We start from the raw sequence: 21439 nt of genomic DNA on the forward strand, positions 1-21439 counted from the left end.
CGGTGGCGAAAAATTGAGAAGGTGCATGCATCAACTTCTTTGTAGAACATGGTCGAACGAAAGCATATCCAACGATTGGAAATTAAGCGTGCTTTGATCAATCCACAAAAAGGGAGACCCCACAATCTACGCCAACTACCGTGGGATAAGTCTCCTCAACATCGCGTACAAGTTTCTATGGAGCATATTGTTTGAAAGAATTAAAGCCCACCGACAACACACTGATTGGACCTTATTAGTGTGTCGTTAGACCTGACAAATCAACAACCGACCATATATTCACCATTAGCCAAATCTTGAAAAAAAACCGTGAAAATACGATCGACACACACCACCTTTTCGTCGATTTCAAAGCCGCTTTTGTCAGCACGAAAAGGAGTGAATTTATGCCGCGATGTCTGAATTTGGTATCCCCGCAAAACTAATACGGCTGTGTAAACTGACGTTGTGCAATACCAAAAGCTCCATTAGGATCGGGAAGGACCTCTCCGAGCCGTTTGGTACCAAACGACGTTTCAGACAAGGCGACTCGCTATCGTGCGACTTCTTCAATCTGCTGCTGGAGAAAATAATTCAAGCTGCAGAACTTAATCGAGCAGGTACAATCTTTTATAAGAGTGTACAGCTGCTGGCGTACGCCGATGATTTTGATATCATTGGCCTCAACACACGCGCCGTTAGTTCTGCTTCCTCCAGACTGAACAAGGAAGCAAAGCAAATGGGTCTGGCAGTGAACGAGGGTAAGACGAAATATCTCCTGTCATCAAACAAACAGTCGTCGCCCTTGCGACTTGGCTCTCACGTCACTGTTGACAGTCATAACTTTGAAGTTGTAGCTAATTTTGTCTATTTAGAAACCGGTATTAACACCACCAACAATGTCAGCCTGGAAATCCAACGCAGGATCACTCTTGCCAACAGGTGCTACTTCGGACTGAGTAGGCAATTGAAAAGTAAAGTCCTCACTCGACGAACAAAAGCCAAACTCTATAAGTCGCTCATAATTACCGCACTGCTTTTTGATACAGAGGCTTGCACGATGACAACAACTGATGAGTCGACGTTGCGAATTTTCGAGATAAGGGTTCTGCGAAAGATTTATGGTCCTTTGCGCGTTGGCCACGGCGAATATCGCATTCGATGGAACGATGAGCTGTATGAGATATACGACGACATTGACGTAGTGCAGCGAATTAAAAGACAGCGGCTACGCTGGCTAGGTCATGTTGTCCGGACGGACGAAGACACTCCAGCTCTAAAAGTATTCGTCGCAATTCCCGCCGGGGGAAGCAGAGGGAGAGGAAGACCTCCACTCCGCTGGATGGACCAAGTGAAGAAGGACCTGGCTTCGCTTGGAATATCCAATTGGCGCCACGTAGCGAAAAGAAGAAACGACTGACGCGCGGTTGTTAACTCGGCTATAATCGCGTAAGCGGTTTCCACGCCAATTAAGACGAAGAAGAGTAATTTTCACTTGCACTGCCAGACAAATATTATTAATTAACTCGCCTTGGCATTTTTATCATTATAATGTACATAAACTCATATTACTTCAAAGTGAAAAAAAGATTCGCTAGGTTAACAACTGCCGGCGCGTGTGTTAATTAAAAAATGCCATCTGCAACTCACCGTGTAATAAAAACAAACTTTGGTAATAAATATAATATTTAACTACATACAGATCGTAATGATTTTTTACAAACTACTTCAATGTGTTATATAATACCGAATTTTCAAAAACTGAAGAGCTAATTCGTATACGTTTATATACGCACGGATAGACGGACATGGCTAAATATTTTATTTAAAAAATTGCTCTAAATATTGGTTTCCAACTCTTCAGGTTTAGCTAACGGTCCCCTCAAAGAACTATTTAACGGAGACAAATGACATAAGCTAGCTAAGTAATTGACGCCCTCAATCAGGTCAGAGCTCCGATGCGATCGCCAAACGCTCATCTAAACGTTGGCTTCATAATCTCGTAAAATAATGGATTTTGTGCATTGTTGCCTTTAAGCCTTTCAGAATTGATTATATGGTTCGCTGATATGTGCAACGAGAAATTTTCCTCTATTTTTAAAGGTTACTCCCCTTCACCTGTTAGCGCATGGTAATTTGCCGAAGAGACACTAGACCTGAATCTAAAAATATATTTAATGACAGCCAGTTTGACAGACATCTCTTCCGGAAATTCTGTAGCTCCATAGCTCTAAAGCTTTATAACACTTTTAGGTTAGTGCTTTCACCTACTTTTATTTTCTAAGCCCTTTTTTAAATAGTGTTGATAAATACTTAAACGACATGCTTTGGCTCAGTGTGTAAGTTTTCTCTTTATGCCAAACTTTGTTCTTTGATGAATGCCACAAAATTCATATGCATCGGTCAGAGCTGAATACACAGCTATGCAACTCACACACCAAAGCGGTTATTTGCTATTGAGTTTACGGGCATTTGTGGCCGTTATATGTTGGTATTAAAGTTGGTGGAGAAACTATAAACCTTAGTATTTACGAACTGTGTATATGTGGTTGAGATTTTTCACAGCGGTAAAAAACCACACGCACACGTACAAAACGGATTTGGTTTCAGTTTGGCTTCTCTTATCCACGCATTCGCTCAAAAGCCACATACATATTTACCCAAACACATTTGCGTTCAACTTACTTGTCTCAAATATTGTCAATTTTTTCCTCTTGCCTTATAGATTTCAATATGCAAGCTGAAGCTGCTATACCCGAGGATATTTTGGACCAACAACACATACAAGATGTCGATGCCACTGATGCGGACAGTATGCAATATGTTGGAGATGGCGATGGTGATGGCGATGGCGATGAGGCTGTTGAACCCGAAGCTGATATTGTAAGTAGAGTAAGGTCGAAACTTAACACAAAAACATAAACGTTTAATGCATATTACAAGTACCATTAAGTGAATCGAAGGTACTCGTATGTACAAACCACTGCAAAAATGCTAGAGCAGAGCAAGAAAATGCTCTCTGTAACCTTTTCAAGCACTCGATTGTATGTTCTGCAAGCAATTTCCGAACCTCCCTCCCACCCATTGCTTCAAGTATAATTGAAAGGGATCAAGATACCAATGTATTGAAGAAAAGTCGGACAATAACCGCAACAGGATGCAACTTATTTAATGGCCAATGATATATATGTAAAACTCAGAGAAAATGAAGGTAAATTTAAAGAAATATTCAAAATAAATCAAATGGCAGTCTAAAATCAGTTCTTATACTTTAAAGCAATTACCGACGTACACAGAAAGTATCTTTAAACAAGTTAGAAGTATTTAATCACTAAGAAAGCTAGGGAAAGGAAATATAGCTCTGTTAGTTTGCCAGCGGTTAATTTATTTAAGTTCTCTTAGCCAAACTTTCGTTGGTAGAGTTTCGTTTCGTAAATAACAAATTAAGGGTGCTTTTGTTAGAAATGTGGTTTAAAAAAAATTCAGCACATATACTATTTTAATGTTATAGCTAGCAATTTAGCTTCATTTTAAGGCTAAGGTTTGGCCATTATATTTTAAAAAATATTTCGATTAAGTGACGGACGCGGCTTGCTTGAATAACCATAGAAAGGTAAATTTTCGACCACTTTCCGTTACAATTGGGGCCGTCGAATATTTTTATCCAAGGCGTCAATCGCCTCGGCATATCAGCGTAGACAAGTCACTTCGCATAGTCCACAAAATAATGTTCCAGCGGTTATAATCGCACGATGTTGGGAAACCACGGCCCAGTCCAACGACGCGAGATAATACGCGTATAGCATGTAACGACATCTTGTTGGAACCAAAAGTCGTCCACACCAACATCATCCAACTTAAGCACGAAAAAGTTATTGATCGTTAATATTATTTGTACTCAAAAAGCACACCAAAAAAGTGAGTTTTTGAGGATGAAACGGCGGCTCAGCAATGGGTTGTTGTTTATCTTCACTCCAAATCCGTTGATTAAAATTTCCTTGTGAAATTCGGGATAAGTATGTACATATATTATTTTTGGCTCATACACCGAACGTGCGACGTTCTTTATCGTCGATCGACTTCAATTCCTACACAAGTTGTAATTCCGCAAACCAAGATAATTCCGCAAAATATTTAATAAAGTAGATGGGCAGAGCTCCAATAGTTCAGCATTACGTTTAAGAAAGCTTTTCCTTTTAGTTTTAGAAAATATTTCACATTTTGGCCAACATAAACAGTACAAAGTCTGCCGAAAAGTGCTAAATTATTAATATGAGGTATATTGCGGCTAGGGGAAGGTCTGGACTGATTGTATTAACTTTCTGCTTATTCAAATAAACTCGTCAAATGCCGCCTCGCAATTTTATGAAGATAACTCATATATCGACCGACAAGTTCGGTAAAAAGCCTGATGAAATAATCTTACAAGTATATGGAAGTGGGATATTTCGCGGAACGATTTAATACAATTTCGATATTGAGCTATAATATATAACTGGATATTCGAAAATCTTTATATCAGGTATACAATATGCGTTCCAAAGTAAACAGGACTTTTTGAATGTGTAATGTCGACTGGTGCATTAGAATCTGCTATCTTTATCGACTGTCCAGTGAGAATTTCATGACATTTCATTGATTGGAATTGAAGTTATTGCGTTTTAATGATAAATGAGCTTCGAACAAAGAGCCAACTTTAAATTTTGTTTTAAAATTGGTAAAACTTTTACCGAAACGTTTCAATTGATGAAACAAGTTTATGGCGATGACTGCCTATCCCGTAGCAGAGTGCACGAGTGATTTTAACGTTTTCAAAGTGGTCGTGAGGACATAAATGAAGATTAACATGTGGGCCAATCAAAATCCGTGATCACCGGAAATTCCATCGAAACCGTGTGTGAATTCATCAAAAATCAACCGAAATCATTACTGAAATTCATGGAAATGGAATTGATCATCTCCAAAACATTGATTTATCACATTTTGACCGAACATTTGGGCTTACGAAAGGTGTGTGCAAGGTTGGTTCCGCATAAATTGACTGTAGACCAAAAATTGCTCTGAATCCAATATCCGAAGGAAGATTATTTGACCAAAAATCTCATCCTTGTATTCACCTGATATAGCACCGTACGACTTCGTTCTTTTCTGTGAATTGCATTTGCCCATGAAAGGAAAGCGTTATGCAGACGTAGAGGCCATTCAAAAGGCTTGCACCGGCATACTGGCGGCCATGCCGGACAACGAGCTAAAACACTCGTTCGACATGCTTTTGGACCGTGTAAAAAGCTGTATTGAAGCAGAAGGAGATTTTTTTGAATAAAATAAATTGATTTTAATTTTTTCTATTTTTTTTTAAGTCCTGTTTACTTTGGAACGCACCTTGTATGAAGGCTAGGGGAAGTACTAAGCCGATTTTATCCATTTTTGACACATAGTAGAAGGTTCTTTAGGAATTTTAATGATATTTCTTACCTATTGAGCGATATTGTCCGTAAAACTTTAACCCTTGGCATTGATATTCATATATTTATATCTGGAAGTTTGAAAAGTTGTGAGATTACAATATGTTCTATAAAGTGAAAGAATTATACGAAATATGTGTGTGGGAGTGGTTATAGTTCGATTCTATCCATTTTCAACGAAAGAATTACATATATCGGTATAAAGTTACGTAATAAATTTGGGTCTAATTGAATATTTCCTAAAGGTGCCTCTGACGTGTCTATTTATTTACTTATTGGACTTTAACCAACATCAACGTTATATGAAGGTGGATGTGGTTATCAACTGACTTTTATAAATTTTTTTCTTTATTTGTGATTCCAATGAAGTAACCTTGTTTCGTGATCGCTTAATTGGTTCTAAATAAAACATTTAACACAAAAGTAAACGGATTAAACTCCATAATATTACTCAATATTTCCTATGGGATAGAAACATGTGAAGTTTCTGTTTTCATGCTCAATTGGCTGCAAGATTGTGTTAAATACAATTATAATATATGGTACATAAATGAGATTCTTGCCTCTTTCACTTTGCCTTTAGGTTAAACATGAACAGTCCTTACACAAACTTTCCGAATTAACAAACCTACAAACCCACAGCGCATTGAGATTTCAAGCTTTCCTTAAATTCGATGTTTTTGTATGTCGGTTGCGCTTAGCTCCATACTAAACTACACTGAATATGTATACCATATCCAAAGTTGCGGTGGCCATCACGAATGTGCACTTGCAGCTAGGAACAAACTATTGTTTAACATAAGCTTCTTAGCCATGAAAAGTTTATCAAAAGAAAACAAATCGTAAAGTACTCGAAATAAAAATAAGCTTAAATAAAATACGAAAGTAAAGTGCATGGAAGAAGAGCAGTCAGTTAGAAGTCAGTTGTTTTCGAACAGCACCAGGCACCAAAGTGCTGAAGCTGTGGTAGGTTGAAGGGCAAAAGTTGCATAACAATGTACACAAATGCGATGCGTGTTGAGTGCAAGGCGAAGCTGAGGTAAAATAACTTTTTCTAAAGGAATTTATGAGCTCATGCCAAAAATTCAAAGTATTCAATACAAAATATAAACAATGCGCTGCTCTTGAGTTCTTAAGAAAGTCAAAAAATAGAAATCAAAAGATGAAAGACTTTTAGAACAACGAGAAAAGTCAAAGCATGCACAATGCAGACATATGCGAGGGTGGTCCAAAAGGGTTGGTATACAAAAGAAAAAGGAAATTTTTGGAAAATAGTGATTATAGTAATGGCGGCCCAGCGGTTCTTCAATTTTTGTAACCCGTCTGATTAACACGTTTTTTGGAGGATTTCATAAGAGGCACGGACTACAAAATATAGTATTAGAGAATGATTAAGATAACGTGGGTCAAACAACTTGTTATGATTAAGACGACGAATAATAAAGGTTGTTGTATGACCGACAAATTAAAAGAATCACATTATAAGTTAGCCCCAACCCGTCACGATTAAGGCACAGAAACTATTTTCCTACAACAAATAAATTCCTTTGGGTGATAATTAAGTCTACGAACAAAGAAATATTTTTTTAATTTTGGACTAAAGTCTTTTAAGCCTATTTTATCTGGTATTAATTTTTTGGAAAGTAAAAACTTTTTTGTTACAAAAAGGCATGGTGAGTTCTGTCTAAGCTATGTGCCAGACAAATAAATTAAATTTTTTGCAACTACAGGATCGAGCACCGAAAAGGATGAACTTTATGAGCATTCACATAGGCTGTTAAAAATAAGTATTTACAAGTATGATTATATTTACATTCAGCTGATCGGGATGGCCGACAGCTTAAGAACTTCCACTCAAATTTCTGGTTATAAGGTTCATTAATATTTATTAGAGTACGCAAAAGCTCTGCACAAATTACGAGCCCGAAAGCTCACAATCGAATCATTAGCAGTCTCTCAAATTATTGCGGACGTGCCAATATTGTTTCAAAATGCTTTCACATCTGGTGTTCTTCGGATTTGGTCGCAGCATGTCCCCAGAACTGAAAAGAATGCTTCTTGATGAAAATGTCGATATAGTTTTATCGCATAATTGTATAATCGAGTGAAACTCGTTTCATTTTCCTCAATTTCTGAATGGGTTACACTAGCTCACAGTCATTTTACGGTTGTAATATTATAGGCAGGAATAAAATATTGTTGGACGGAATTTACGACGATTTAAGTGTGCTCTGTTCAATCCACAAAAAGGGAGACCCCAAAATATGCGCCAACTACAGTGGGATAAGTCTTCTGAACATCGCATATAAGGTTCTATCGAGGGTACTGTGTGAAATATTAAAGCCCACCGTGAATAAACTGATTGGACTTTATGAATGTGCCTTTAGGCCGGGAAAGTCAACAATTTACCAGATATTTACCATGCGCCAAATCTTGGAAAAGACCCGTAAAAGAGAATCGATACACACCGACTCTTCGTCCATTTTACTTTTGGCAGAACGAAATGAGCTTCGTTTATGCCGCGATGTCTGAATTTGGTATCAAATGGCAAAACTAATACGACTTAATAAACTGACATCAAGCAATAGCCAAAAGCTCCGTCAGGGTCGGGAAGGACTTCTACGAGATATTCGATACCAAACGAGTTTCAGTATCATGCGACTTTTTCAATGTGCTTCTGGAGAAAATAATTCGAGCTGCAGATCTGAATAGAGAAGGTACAATCTTCTATAAGAGTGTACAGATACAGGCGTATGCTGATGATATCGATATCATTGGCCATAGAAACCGTGTCGTTAGTTCAACTCTCTCCATATCTATCATCCCTGTCCTGCTATATGGTGCAAAGGTATGAACGATGACAATATCTGATGAGATGACGTTAAGACTTTTCGAGAGAAAGGTTCTGCGGAAGATTTATGGCACTTTGCGCATTGGCAACAGCAAATACTGCAGTTAATGGAACGATGAGCTGTCGTCCGAATAGAAGAAAGAACTCCAACTCTGAACCAATCGATAAAAGCTTCGCAATACACAGCAGATTAACTCTTGCCATCAGGGGCTACTTCGGATTGAGTAGGCAATTGAAAGGTAAAGTCCTCTCTCAACGAACAAAGACCAAATCCTACAAGTCACCCGCCAATTAAGAAGAAGTAGAAGACATTAGAGGTAAGATTAAGGCCATTTACTAAAATGATAAAAATATGGTGATTGAACCAAGCTTAAGAGGTAAAGGCTATTATACTTTCTTATGTATATTAATTTTTCAGGCTCCAAACTCTACTTTCTCTCATATGAGGGAAGAAACTTAAAAATTTCGTTCACACTAATTGTTTTAACGGAGAGACGCAAATGCGTAATTTTTGCTTAAAAGCTATTAAAATATTACAATTTTTCATTTCATTTCAATTTCCGATATAACATCAAATTTCCTTTGCTGACTCAATTATCTTTTTCTTTCGCTTATTTTCAATTTATGCAGATACTTGCAGCGCAAAAATTCAGCACTTCAGAAAGCAGTCGTGAGAAAGAAGAATATTACGAGCATGACAACAACAATGGAGACAATAAAAACAAAGGCAGCAACAACAAAAGCGCACAGCTAAGGAAAACTGTAAGAAAGCGAAACAACAAATTGAAAAACAATGCAGACAACACCAACAACCACAATAACAATAACAATAACAAAAGTGATGACAGAAAATATGACAGTGACAACACAGCTGTCTACAATGATGATGCTTCCATGGACGAAGCGGATGCGTCGGACATCACGGCTGAGGAGCCATTGGCGCTGCCCAGTGTGACCGAAGCAAGGCAAAGTTTGGTATTGACGCGACATCCAAGAGGACAACAAAATCACAAATTAATAGCAGCAGAGGACGCACGAAGTTATGAAGAGCAGAGCCGGGACGTGACCGGGCGGCATCAGCAATTTATTGAAAACTTAGTTGCAGAAAAATTTAATAAAGCAACGGGACAAACGGTAAACAATGATGACAAAGCGAACGACAACATGCACAGCAACAATAACAACTTAACGGAAAATGCTGGCATAAATGGAGCTGCTGTTGACGAGCAAAGCGAAAGCATCCAGAACACTGCTATAAATAAAGGCAACAATATGAGTAAACAAGTAAACAATAAATCAGAAATGGAGTACACGGACGATAATCAACCGGAGGAAACGGCGATCGGCGATATCGAGGACAAGTTTCGTAATGAAGAAGATGCCGCCGGGCAGCATTTGCAAAGCGAGCTGCACGGCCATCCAATGGCATCGATTGCCAAGCAAAGCCGAGAGGGGTGGGCAGAAGCGAGGCCAGCATCTATGAGCGGCAAGCAAGTAGAAGAAGATCATCGACAAATTAAAAAATTCAAGCGCAATGAAAGAGCCAGCACCAGCAGTGCCAACGACCATGCTAACAAAAACAATAAAAATGGCAACCATGACAACAACAACAGCCACACTAATAAACGCCATCACCACGGCGAACTCGCTCACATCGAAGGCGAATATGAGGCAGGCACGTTCACGCAAATGTCGGATGCAGAGAAAGTTGAAACGTCTGAAAACCAACCCAAGCATGTGCAACAATTACAAAAACTTCCGCAGCACGTTGAAGTTGCTGACAGCGTTGGCGCAGTGGCAGAGCCACAAGCCGATTACTCAATAACCTATTTTGGCATCTTAACAAACAGCTCGAAGAAGCGCGAAAAGGCGTTCGCCGAGGAGCAAGCAGATGCGGATGAGCTCGAGAACACCGTTAGAAACTCGGCCAAAACAACAGACATTGTTGCAAAAACTGCTGACAACGACGACGATGCGGCCCAACTTGCTGCTGTGCATGCAACACGAAATCAGTTGCAACAACAACAACAATCGCTAACGGGTAAGTGTTGACTTTGGTTTTGCCAAAAAACAATTGTTGTGCGAGCATATGATAGACGTGGGAATGTGTGGGTGTGGAGCTGCCGCTGCCTTGGATGTTTAGACAGTATAAAATATCTCGAATCTCGAATGTACATACATATGTACATATGTATGCGTGGGCACGTGTGTGGGCTTGTGTGTACATTTGCGTGTGAATTTAAGCACTTTGTTGGTTTATTGTTTTTGCAAGTGTTTGCTGTGCGATCGTGTTGAAGTTGTTGGTTGTCTTTAAGTTGCTCTCAGCCAAAGTTTATTTAATTCAGGAAAATATTTGGAAAGCAATATTTGCCAAATGAAATCTGTATGAACAACATTGCGGCTTATCGGTTCGCTGCTTTCGCGCAACTTTGGACTTTGTTTTGATTTACTCATACTATTGCTGTTTTTCCAGGACGCTAAGCAATACGAAGCTTTTAATTCAAATTTTATTTGTTGTAATTGGCAAAGTAATTACCCTCATTGCAGTTAAAGCGTAAAAGCTGCACGTCCATCTGAGCTCAATACTTGCACGTGCTTTCGATTTTTCTGCTTGTCAGACAGACTTGATGATATTATTAGGTCCATAGCAATATTCGTGCGATTTGCCAAGAGATGGCGAAACTTGCTTAATATTTCATTGTTCTAATATGCCGAACATGTGTTGAAAAGCTACTATCCTTATACGTCTATCTTATATATCAATTACTTGGAGCATAAACAACAACTGAAATAAGCCTAGTATGTGCCTAAAAAAGGGTTTTAGGGGACTTCTTCTTCATTACTTTAATATGAGGAAATCTCATTCAAAAGTCAGTATGTTTTGGTGGAAGTGAATACTCTAGCTGCCAAAGTAGTTTCCACATTTTGGTTTGAAAGATGAAACCGAAAAATTTTGAAGATGAAGAACTGGAAGCATTCCTCTATTAAGAATGTTGCCAATTCTACGAAGAGCTCTAAGAATTTTTGGCTATCAATCAAGTAGACACTGTAAAAAATTTTAAAACAGTCGGATACACTCAAACGCAAAGAAATGGGGGTCATATGAATCGAAGGCAAGAGACGTTGCGTGACGATTTTGTACGTAAGGAGTGGTTTTTGCATCAGATTGTGACTAGTGATGAAAACTCGGCATTCTTGAAGGCTTGAATGAATTCAGAAACTTCACGCCATAGTTCACAGGTTTTTCTTGACCAATAACGATGTCAATAAACTAGTGTTTTATCATATTATTCATATTTGTTAACAATATCAATTTTCCAACTTGTCTTCATAAATATGTTAATTACAAACACCTTCTTATTTCATCTGCGGTGGTGCCTTTCTACATCATAGGAAGGATTTGACTGCATTCTCCTGCTAGTAACATCTCAGTAGTTTCTCTTTTCCTTGCAAAGTCCTGCTTAAAGCTTCAAAAGTGTGCGAACACATTCAGCGGTAATTACCTTTACGGTTACCTTAACTAAATCAAGGGAGCATTCGAACATACCCATATTTTTAAGCTACCTCCCATCTAACTTTCATTCAAATCGGTTTAGCCGTTCTCAAGTTATAGATAGTGTGGCTAAACGACTTTATTTTATACATATATGTATGTATACCGATTATCAGGGATGGTGAAATTTTTAACAAACCTTTCTGTAAATGAGCAAACACATTACAAGTTCTTTAATACTTATTTCAAAAAAATCGTTCCCAGAAAAATTTAAAATGTGTCCAAGACGATCGAAGATTGAAAACGATTGCTTTGTCTGACTAGTTTTTCGCTTTATTGTTTTTAAAAATATTCTCCCACATGCGTTCTGCGCGCGTCAACCGCCTTCTCAGGTCTCGAAAAGCGTTGACAATTTAGTCTATTTTTTATGTACGGTACCAATTTAGGACAATTCAGTGGATGACTCATCAAATCAATGTATAGTGCTCAGAAATGCAGTTTATCAGTCCATGTGTAAGAGCTCGCATTATGTTGGTGAAAAGTTATCCGTCTTCGGCGGTTGGATTTACTAATTTCTGGAGAGACAACCGGTAAACAAAAGGTTGTATATTCATCATATCATCACTAAACACTGGTCCTTGATGAAGCATCATCGCCAAAAATTGAATTAAGTTCACCAATGCATTTTTGCTGAGTTAATTCACGTTGCGCGAAAATTTTCAAAATTTAATTCCATTTCTTGGTCGAGATGAGTATTTTAAGTTACTGATATCAATATAAAAACCACTTCCATGTCAAAACGATCTGAGAGGGTATAAGATCAAAAATGTTAAATTTTATAATAAACTAGAGGACCCGCCTACGTTTTACTGTGGCTTATACATAGGTAGTACTACTAATACCATCTATGTATATGATTTCTATTAGTTAGATTATAAGTATTAGTTAAGGAATAATCGCATTTTTGATGAAGCAACAAAAATGAATCAAAAAGCATTTCGTGCGTTAAGAAAGAATTGGTTTTTGGGGTAAAAATACTATTGAATTTGGGCTGTGCATCAGTGAAATCAATCGAGTCCAATCGATTGTCAGCCTGGTGGACTGCATATTAAGAAACGGTTCTCAAGCGTGGAAAGACAAAAAAATCGGCTGGCAAGGTTATGGCATCAGTCTTTTGGGATGCCCGTGGTATATTATTCATCGAATGATAAATGAGCCAGTTTTAATTCATTGCATTGTGTATTTGATTGCAGTTCTATTCTACCATTCCCAATATTTAGCAATTTTATTATTTTTCAGGAAGGATCAGTTTGAAATTGTACGCATATATGTACATATGTATTCATCGTTCCCGTTTAAATATTGCATTGCTCTGTGCAATGCTTCGAAAAGATTTCTGTATATCTCAAATTTTTTATCAACACTTCAGTTATGCCGCTATTTTTTTATGCCAGACCTTTTGCAATTTTAAATTGCCTGTAAGGATACACCCTCCAATAGTTAGCAGGTATGGAAAAAATGTTATAGCTACCCATAGATGTATTGAATCACCCAATTTATTACTTAAGAACGAACTCTGTCCACAATATAAAAACTAGATCCACAGATGTCGCCTTTTACTTTGGCATCGTTTTGTTTAATGCACGTTTACGCCAATTTAAGGTTTGAATATTGGATACTGCGATGGTAGCGCCATCTATCGGTCAAACATTCCAAAATTAACAATTGATTAAAAATGAAAAAATAATTTAAAAAACATTTTCCAGTGGACCAAATTGTAAATCTAAACCATTCTCGAATCTCCTTGAACATACACACAAAATTTCATCAAAATCGGTCCATCCGTTTAGAAGCAGTTCAAATGCAAACACATGGTCAGAAGATTTATATATATAAAGAAGATATGAGAGTTCAAAATTACGTGCAACCAAACCTCATGGAACACGAAATATTTGTTTCATAATACAATAATTATAATCGCTATGCAACATGATGCGAGGGTATAAAAATTAACCGCTCCATATATAATATTATTCACAAGCCCACAACTCTGTCTTTACATTTATTGCCCACTTATTAAATAATAGTTGTTTTCCCTGGAGCTTCCTTTAATTGATGCCACAAACAAACAATGCAAAAGTTATACTTTCGTTTCTCAATGGCCTCATCACTGTAAACTTGTAGCGGTCAGAGAAAAGGATCAAATACATCCCAAGCAAATATTTAATTTGTTTCCATATCAGAATTTGCTGCTTTAAGGGATAGATTGTAATTAATAATGTAGGTAATGTAGAACGTACTAACTAACAAACTAACCAACTATACTTGTGTTTGCAAACAATTGCTAGGACGTTGCTCTGAATACATTTATATGTAAGTGGCGAACTTCTCTGCGCCACAAAAACACCACAAAGCGGCGTGAAAATAATATACAAAATAAATATTACAAATTGAAATGCTGCCAATGAGTATTCCTTTGTGAGCGATTGTGAAAGCCAGACACGTTGCGCCAGTACATTGGCACAGTTTGCCATTACCACTTCCTGTCCTATATGGAATCGTTTGTAGGCATACATATAGAGCGTGTGCGCAACAACAGCTTGAGCCCATTCGGTCTGCGGGATGCACACCAGCAGCACATCAGGCAATCAGTAATGCAGACAATGTAGCCAAAAGTAAAGACACACCATCTACTGTGGTCTACGTGCCGATATGTGAATTATGTAATTCGCCGCCTTGCAGCGCATCAAAATGATTCACATCACGGTGTATCTGCCTCTCCAACCACCGCCAACCGATCCAGAGCGAAGAGAAATTTCGGCCCATTCGAATACCAAATGACGGCCGTTAACGCACTTAAGACGTCGCCACATTTTCCACGTACACAAAGCTGCTTATGCACATCTTATTGCCACATCTTATTGGCGTATTTCAGTGACCTTATTGTGCGCTACAACAGCTTACAGTTCGGTTGGTTACAGAGCCTTGTTGCTCATACGCAGTGTTGGCGGGTATGTGATTTGGTGATTGACAGCGCGACGTGCGTGTAAACCGCAACTGTTTCTTGTACTGTGTCTGTTTTAGTATTGCTCAATTGAAATTCAACTGAGCGGTTTGAACGGTGAAAAGCGTGTGGTTTTGAAAACGTGAATATGCCCGAGAAAGTAGAGCACGGTCTTTGGAGAAGTAATGTACCACTTACGGTGTCAATGTCTACTAGTGTAGCAGTTGTAATTTTATATTAAGATATCTAACTGAATAGAGCCAAGCCTTTTCTGCTCACTTATTATATTTGAAAATATTTTCTTCTCCTTCCTTATTCTCGTAGACACCTCATACGCGGTTATAATGGTTGCTCTCGATTTTTTTATTAGTATGGTATTAATATGAACTGAAATTAAAAACAAAATATATTCTTCAATAAGTATGAAGGGGGAAGTCGGGAATTTAGGGAAATGGTTCGCAGTCTATCATGATTGCAACCACCCACATGATCAGAACCACAAAAAATAAAAAATATTATTTATCTATTTAAAAATTGTACTAATTTATAAAATCTTAAAAATAGGCTTAAATTTCTGAGTAAAATTGTTGGCAGTATGCTATTGGATGTGATTGTTCATATCATATTTTAACGAACATTGTTGAGATTTTACTATATTCTTAAAGGGTGATGCTCTAAAAAGATGTAAAAATAATAATATCAAACTTCTATGTTGGAATATATGCCCTTAGGTGAAACTGGAGCTTATATTGAAATATTGAAGTTTAGTACACGTGCTCTTTGGATTCTGGGGAGTATCCTACCATATCCAGGCCAAGAAAATGTTTTCTGTTCACTAATTTAGCTATAAAATTTGCACAGATGATTGCGGGAAGGAGGGTCACGTTTAATTTAAAACTCTTCTTAGCTGTCAGGTCACCAAACTCGACAACCTAATGTATGATGGGATGCTAAAGAGCACCAAACAAAAGAAAGTCGTTAAATTAATTGCATACGGCCAACAGAACTGGTTGAGCAAAAGACAGAAATCTTGCTCAGAAGTAATAAAGGGGTAGAGAACAATATCATGAGGGAGTGTGAGATTCAGCCAAAACTAAAGCAGCTGGGAGTAATAATAGACTCAAAGCTCACATTTAAGGATCACCTAGAATACACCGCAGGTAAAGCGAATAAAATTCTAAACGCCTTATCAAGAATGATAGCAAATGAAGGCTGCGTGCGTTCCAACCGGCGACTTTTACTCGGAAAGGTAATGAGATCGGTTGTATTATATGCGGCTACAAAATGGATCCATTAAAGGCATTCAAGTGTACTAGTATGTTAGACAAATAAGCACATTGCGCAGGCTGTCGGTACTAAGAGTTATCAGTGCTTTCCGAACAATATCAAGCGATGCTGCTGAAGATGGCAGGGTGAGGAATACGGGCGGCTATACAAGTTATCAGAGCCGTCTATAGAAGCCAAAAGAGAAGAGAGAGTCAAAAGCTTAACAATATGGCAGCAGTGGTGGCAAACCTCACCAAACTGTACATTTTCCAGTACGACATTAATCGGAATTGTCCGACATGTTCAGAGTGCTTTGATAACTCTAACCATGTACTATTTTATTGCTCTGCTTTTTTAAGTACAGTGAGAAACTTAAAACTTCACTCAGTGGTAGTCTTACGGTGGAAAATTTGACGACACTCAAGTGTCGGTCCACTGAGAACTGGAAAGCTGTCAGCGAAGTGGCAGCCTCAATAATAACAAAACTGATACATATGTATAAAGCAGATTCGGCGACCGGCAGTCCGTGGCATAGAGGAAACTTAATAGTCTTATCACTCCCACAAAGTAATAATTAATCAGATGGATCCGTGGGAGAGCCTGGAGTTGGGTGTAGGTTAAGTTTAAAGGATTGAAGTTTTGCACTCCGGGCTTTGATGCTTCTTCCTTGGATTTCGTCTCTTTTACCGTTACCGTTACCGTACTACCATGTAACGGTTATGTTCATTGCTGTTCCCGTCGCATTAATAACGTCAAATTTATTCATTTTGAAAATGGAAGAACTTTTCCGCAACTTTTCCGTCTTCCCGCAGGACGAAATCTTGAATTTTATACTAAGCCGAAGTTGGAAGTCGGTGGATCTCTGAAGTGTCTATAGAGTACAAATGGTGCGCGGGATGAGCTAAGTCAACTTAGCCATGTCCGACTATCTAAATATACTTAAAGTAATGCCCCAGATTTTCAGATATCGAGTTAAAGTTTTGCACACGTCTTTTTATCCTAACGAGTTTAATAGGAACCGCCGATACAGGACGTCTTAATTCGATTCTAAATACTGAAATAAAACCTAGTATAAAGGACATTTCTGCTTTGCTAAGATTTATACACTGAATATAAAGAGGCGGTTCTTAACTATAAATTCGCAACGGTCCGACCGACTTTTTATTGCAATTATCGCTAGAGTTCTGAAGGTTACTCATTCAATTCATGCGATTTTCCAACGTTCTCTTGATTTGTGAGATGGTGCATGATCTTCATCATTGATTGCGATTAATCTCAAAGCATAGACGCTATAAATTGGTCAAATGACCGTTGCGTCTTTTCAGGATATAATTTCGGTTTATAGTGTTTAGTACGGTCGGATGACTGTCGACACATATCAGGTACAACTTTGCTTTCGGTTGATTATGAGTACGCGAGGCATCTACTTTACAAAGAGGTTTCGCATATCATATTGTGTTCAACACACCTTTAATATCCTGAATAGGTTTAATTATGTTCTCTGGTAATAGTCTCATTTGCATTTCCCTGAGTTCATCGACTTCGGTATTTATAAAGCTTGTACGGAATTAGTAATTTCTTGAATAGAACAGTCGAAAACTAAATTTCAGGCTGATCTTGAACAAATATTCGACACTGTTTGCCAAACATTAAAAATTAAATAAAAACTTTCAAATACATTTTAGAATAGAAAACTTCTATAGGATTGATCAAAAACTAGAAAAACTGATGTGCATTGCTGTTTGAGAATGAATATCCCGTAAAGGCTTAGCTTAATCGAAAAATTATAGAAGAAAATTTTTGTAGAGTAAAGTGTTTCCTATAAAATGCATTCAACTGATATTTTTTTAAGTAGTTGGAAGCGAGTAATAATTTTTTTTCTTTTTGACAATAAGAAAAAAATTAAGAAACCATTAGGTAGAGAACCTTCCCGTTGCAATTAAGAGCTCATACTTGGAGAACCTTTCTTAGGGGTGTCTATCCCCTAATTTTTCAGAGCAGCAATCGAAAAACAACAATCGTTTTTTTGCCCCTTGGTGGGTCAATTTATTACTCGGCAAATGTATTTTACTTAGCTGGCAGGATTGTCCTTAATTGATGTGCCAAATATGAGCGCGATCTGTAAACCAGATTGCTTACAGCAGCTGCTTTAGTTGATAAACCTCAGTAGTGCGTTGCGATTTTTACAATGGATAAAAATATTGAACTAAGAATTTGTCTGAAATTTTATATTTCTAACCAAATTTCGTGAGCGGAGTTATTGAGAACGTTGGAAAAAGCATACGGTTATTATTATTATTATCAACAAGTAAGGAAGGGCTAAGTTCGGGTGTCACCGAACATTTTATACTCTCGCATGATAAAGTGATAATCGAGATTTCATTATCCGTCATTTACATATTTTTTTATTTTGCTGTAAAATTAATTACAAATAAATTCTGGGAGATTTACCGATATTTTCGGTGAAAAATTAGGTTGGGTTAGGTTAGGCACTGAGTGCTTCGTGTTTGATATCAGGGACCTTGAAAAGTTATAGTCTGATCACGACAATTTTTCCACAAGGGATACATTAGCTCAAATACCGTATTTGTGTAAAGTTTTATAATATTGGAAGAAGGCGTGGTTGTGAACCGATTTCGCCCATATTTCGTACATGTCATCAGAATGTTAAAAAAATATTATAAACCGAATTTCACTGAAATCGGTCGAGTAGTTCCTGAGATATGGTTTTTGGTCCATAAGTGGGCGACGCCAGGCCCATTTTCAATTTTTACAAAAAGTCTGGGTGCAGCTTCCTTCTGTCATTTTTTCCGTAAAATTTTGTGTTTCTGACGTTTTTTGTTAGTCGGTTGACGCACTTTTAGTGGTTTTCAACATAACCTTTGTATGGGAGGTGGGCGTGGTTATTATTTGATTTCTTCCATTTTTGAACTGTATATGGAAATTCTTGAAGAAAACGATTCTGTAGAGTTTCGTTGACATAGCTATAGTAGTTTCCGAGATATGTACAAAAAACTTAATAGGGGGCGGGGCCACGCCCACTTTTCCAAAAAAATTACTTCCAAATATGCTCCTCCCTAATGTGATCTTTTGTGCCAAATTTCACTTTAATATCTTTATTTATGGCTTAGTTATGACATTTTATAAGTTTTCGGTTTCCGCCATTTTGTGGGCGTGGCAGTGGACCGATTTTGCCCATCTTCGAACTTAACCTTCTTATGGAGCCAAGAAATGCGTGTACCAAGTTTCATTATGATATCTCAATTTTTACTCAAGTTACAGCTTGCACGGACGGACGGACAGACGGACGGACGGACGGACAGACAGACATCCGGATTTCAACTCTACTCGTCACCCTGATCACTTTGGTATATATAACCCTATATCTGACTCTTTTAGTTTTAGGACTTACAAACAACCGTTATGTGAACAAAACTATAATACTCTCTTTAGCAACTTTGTTGCGAGAGTATAAAAACACAAGCCTAAAAGTGGTACCAAGCCCTCAAAGACGATCAAAAAGTCGGTGAAGACATGGCTCGTTCTAGAATACCCTCGACCTCTTCAACTGAAGAAAATATTAAATAAATATAGTTTAAAAAAACTAAAAATCACGCTTTTAAAGCATATCAAACTAAAAAGTGAAAAATAATTCTTTGTATAAACTAACAATAATAATGAAAGAAAAATTCCTGCATTATTGTGAGAAAAGCGTGGGGTGCTTTGTGACATATTTTTCTTATATCGAGCATGCTACGCTATGTTTAATAATATGAATCACTTGAAATATATTGAGTGATTTTTCAAATTCAGCCACTGTTTGACCGCGTTCAATTGCAGCAACCTGTTTCCGAATAATACTTTGCCTATAGTATGCCCTAAAACAATGGATAATTCCTTGATCCAGAGGCTGAGTTATTGCAGTTGTATTTGGTGGCAAAAACTGAAGGTTAATGTTTGTCAAAGTGTCAGAAATCTTATGACAAGCCGCATTGTCAACCAGCAGAACAATTTTTCGATTCTGTTCTCTCATTTATGTATCCAACTTATTTAAAACTTTACCCCAAATATCCTGCGTCACCCACGCTTTCTTGTTAGAGTAATACTTTAAGGCTAAAACTTTATTTTTAAAGCATCGCGGACTCTTTGACTTTCCAATCACAATGACTTCCTTAAATTCTCCTGTGGCATTGCAAATAAAAATAAGCGTTAGCCGGTCTTTAGAGGTCTTGAACCCTTTTACTGTTTGTCCCTTATGTGTAAGCGTTTTTTGCGGCAATGTTTTAAAGAACAAGGCACTTTCGTCTGCATTGAAAATATTCGCCTGATCATAGTTCGTTATAATATGTGGAAGAGTTGTGCTCAGAAATATTTCTGCATTTTCCTTATCAGTGGAGCGTTCTTCGTATCTTATTTTAGCTTCACTGCAAGCTGCTTGGCTTTTTCCAGCATTAAGTTTGAAGAGATTACTGCTCCAGAGGTTCTCAGTTGAATAAAGCATATCATTAACGCCTGCTCTGGGCTTCTTTACCTTGCCTCATTCTTTTTGCAGACAATTTGCGCGTGGACGATTTGTTAGCAATTTCGCCTGCGTTTCTTAAAATTTTATTTAGTGTTCTTGAAGAGCACCCATATTTGGAACACAATTAAGGTTTTGATATGGTTTAACTTTCTGCGATAACTTTAACTTTCTCCTTTATGGAAAGCGTCTTTCTTTTGTTACCAGCCATCCTGTAAAAAAATAAACGCTAATAAATTTTGCAAACATAAAAATTATTTCACTTACACTTCTGCCAAAGTTTCACATTTAATCAACAAACATATGTTTTTACAGATTGCCATACCGCAAAAAAAAATCTAATACGTGTTGGCAGATCTTTCATTCTTATATCCGGGGATTTTTGTATGGATTTCTAAAATGGCTCGCACATTTTCAATATTATAAGCGGGGAAACCTTTTAAACGGGGAACACATTAAGCGGGGATGTTTCTGTATATTGCTTATGTGGAATTTTTTGTGACCTGATTTTATTTCCTTATATGCGGGGAAATCTTTTAACCGGGGGGCTTATATCCGAAAAGTACTGTATAGGGTGGGCCATATAAAATTTTAAATTTAAAAAGTCAATAAAACAAAAACGGCTTGATATTTTTCAAAGGTCAAACATTTATTTAAAAGGTTGTTTTATGAAATTTATTTGTGGAAAACAATTTCGGACAAATGACCACCACGGCTAAGTTTACAGTAGCTTATCCTTATGACAGCTACAGCAGTTTGAATCTCGTACTTTAGATCTTGAATTGTTTTTGGATGGTTGACGTAACATTTATCTTTAACAGCTCCCTACAGAAAATAGTCCAACGGAGTTAAATCGCAGCAT

At 37.5% G+C, this 21439-nt stretch overlaps 1 protein-coding gene across 3 annotated transcripts in view; it reads left to right on the forward strand.

The window, feature by feature from the left end:
* The window catches only part of LOC105221891 (uncharacterized), a 119264-nt gene that overhangs the window by 91153 nt on the left and 6672 nt on the right, over positions 1-21439 (forward strand). For all 3 annotated transcript variants that reach the window (XM_029548580.2, XM_011199030.4, XM_049455969.1), the window contains exons 3-4: positions 2705-2862; positions 8926-10336. In XM_029548580.2, the coding sequence (XP_029404440.2) occupies positions 2705-2862; positions 8926-10336 (1569 nt within the window). The remainder of the gene's footprint in view (positions 1-2704; positions 2863-8925; positions 10337-21439) is intronic.

The sequence above is a fragment of the Bactrocera dorsalis genome, chromosome 4, assembly GCF_023373825.1.
Source record: "Bactrocera dorsalis isolate Fly_Bdor chromosome 4, ASM2337382v1, whole genome shotgun sequence".
Lineage (NCBI taxonomy): Eukaryota > Metazoa > Arthropoda > Insecta > Diptera > Tephritidae > Bactrocera > Bactrocera dorsalis.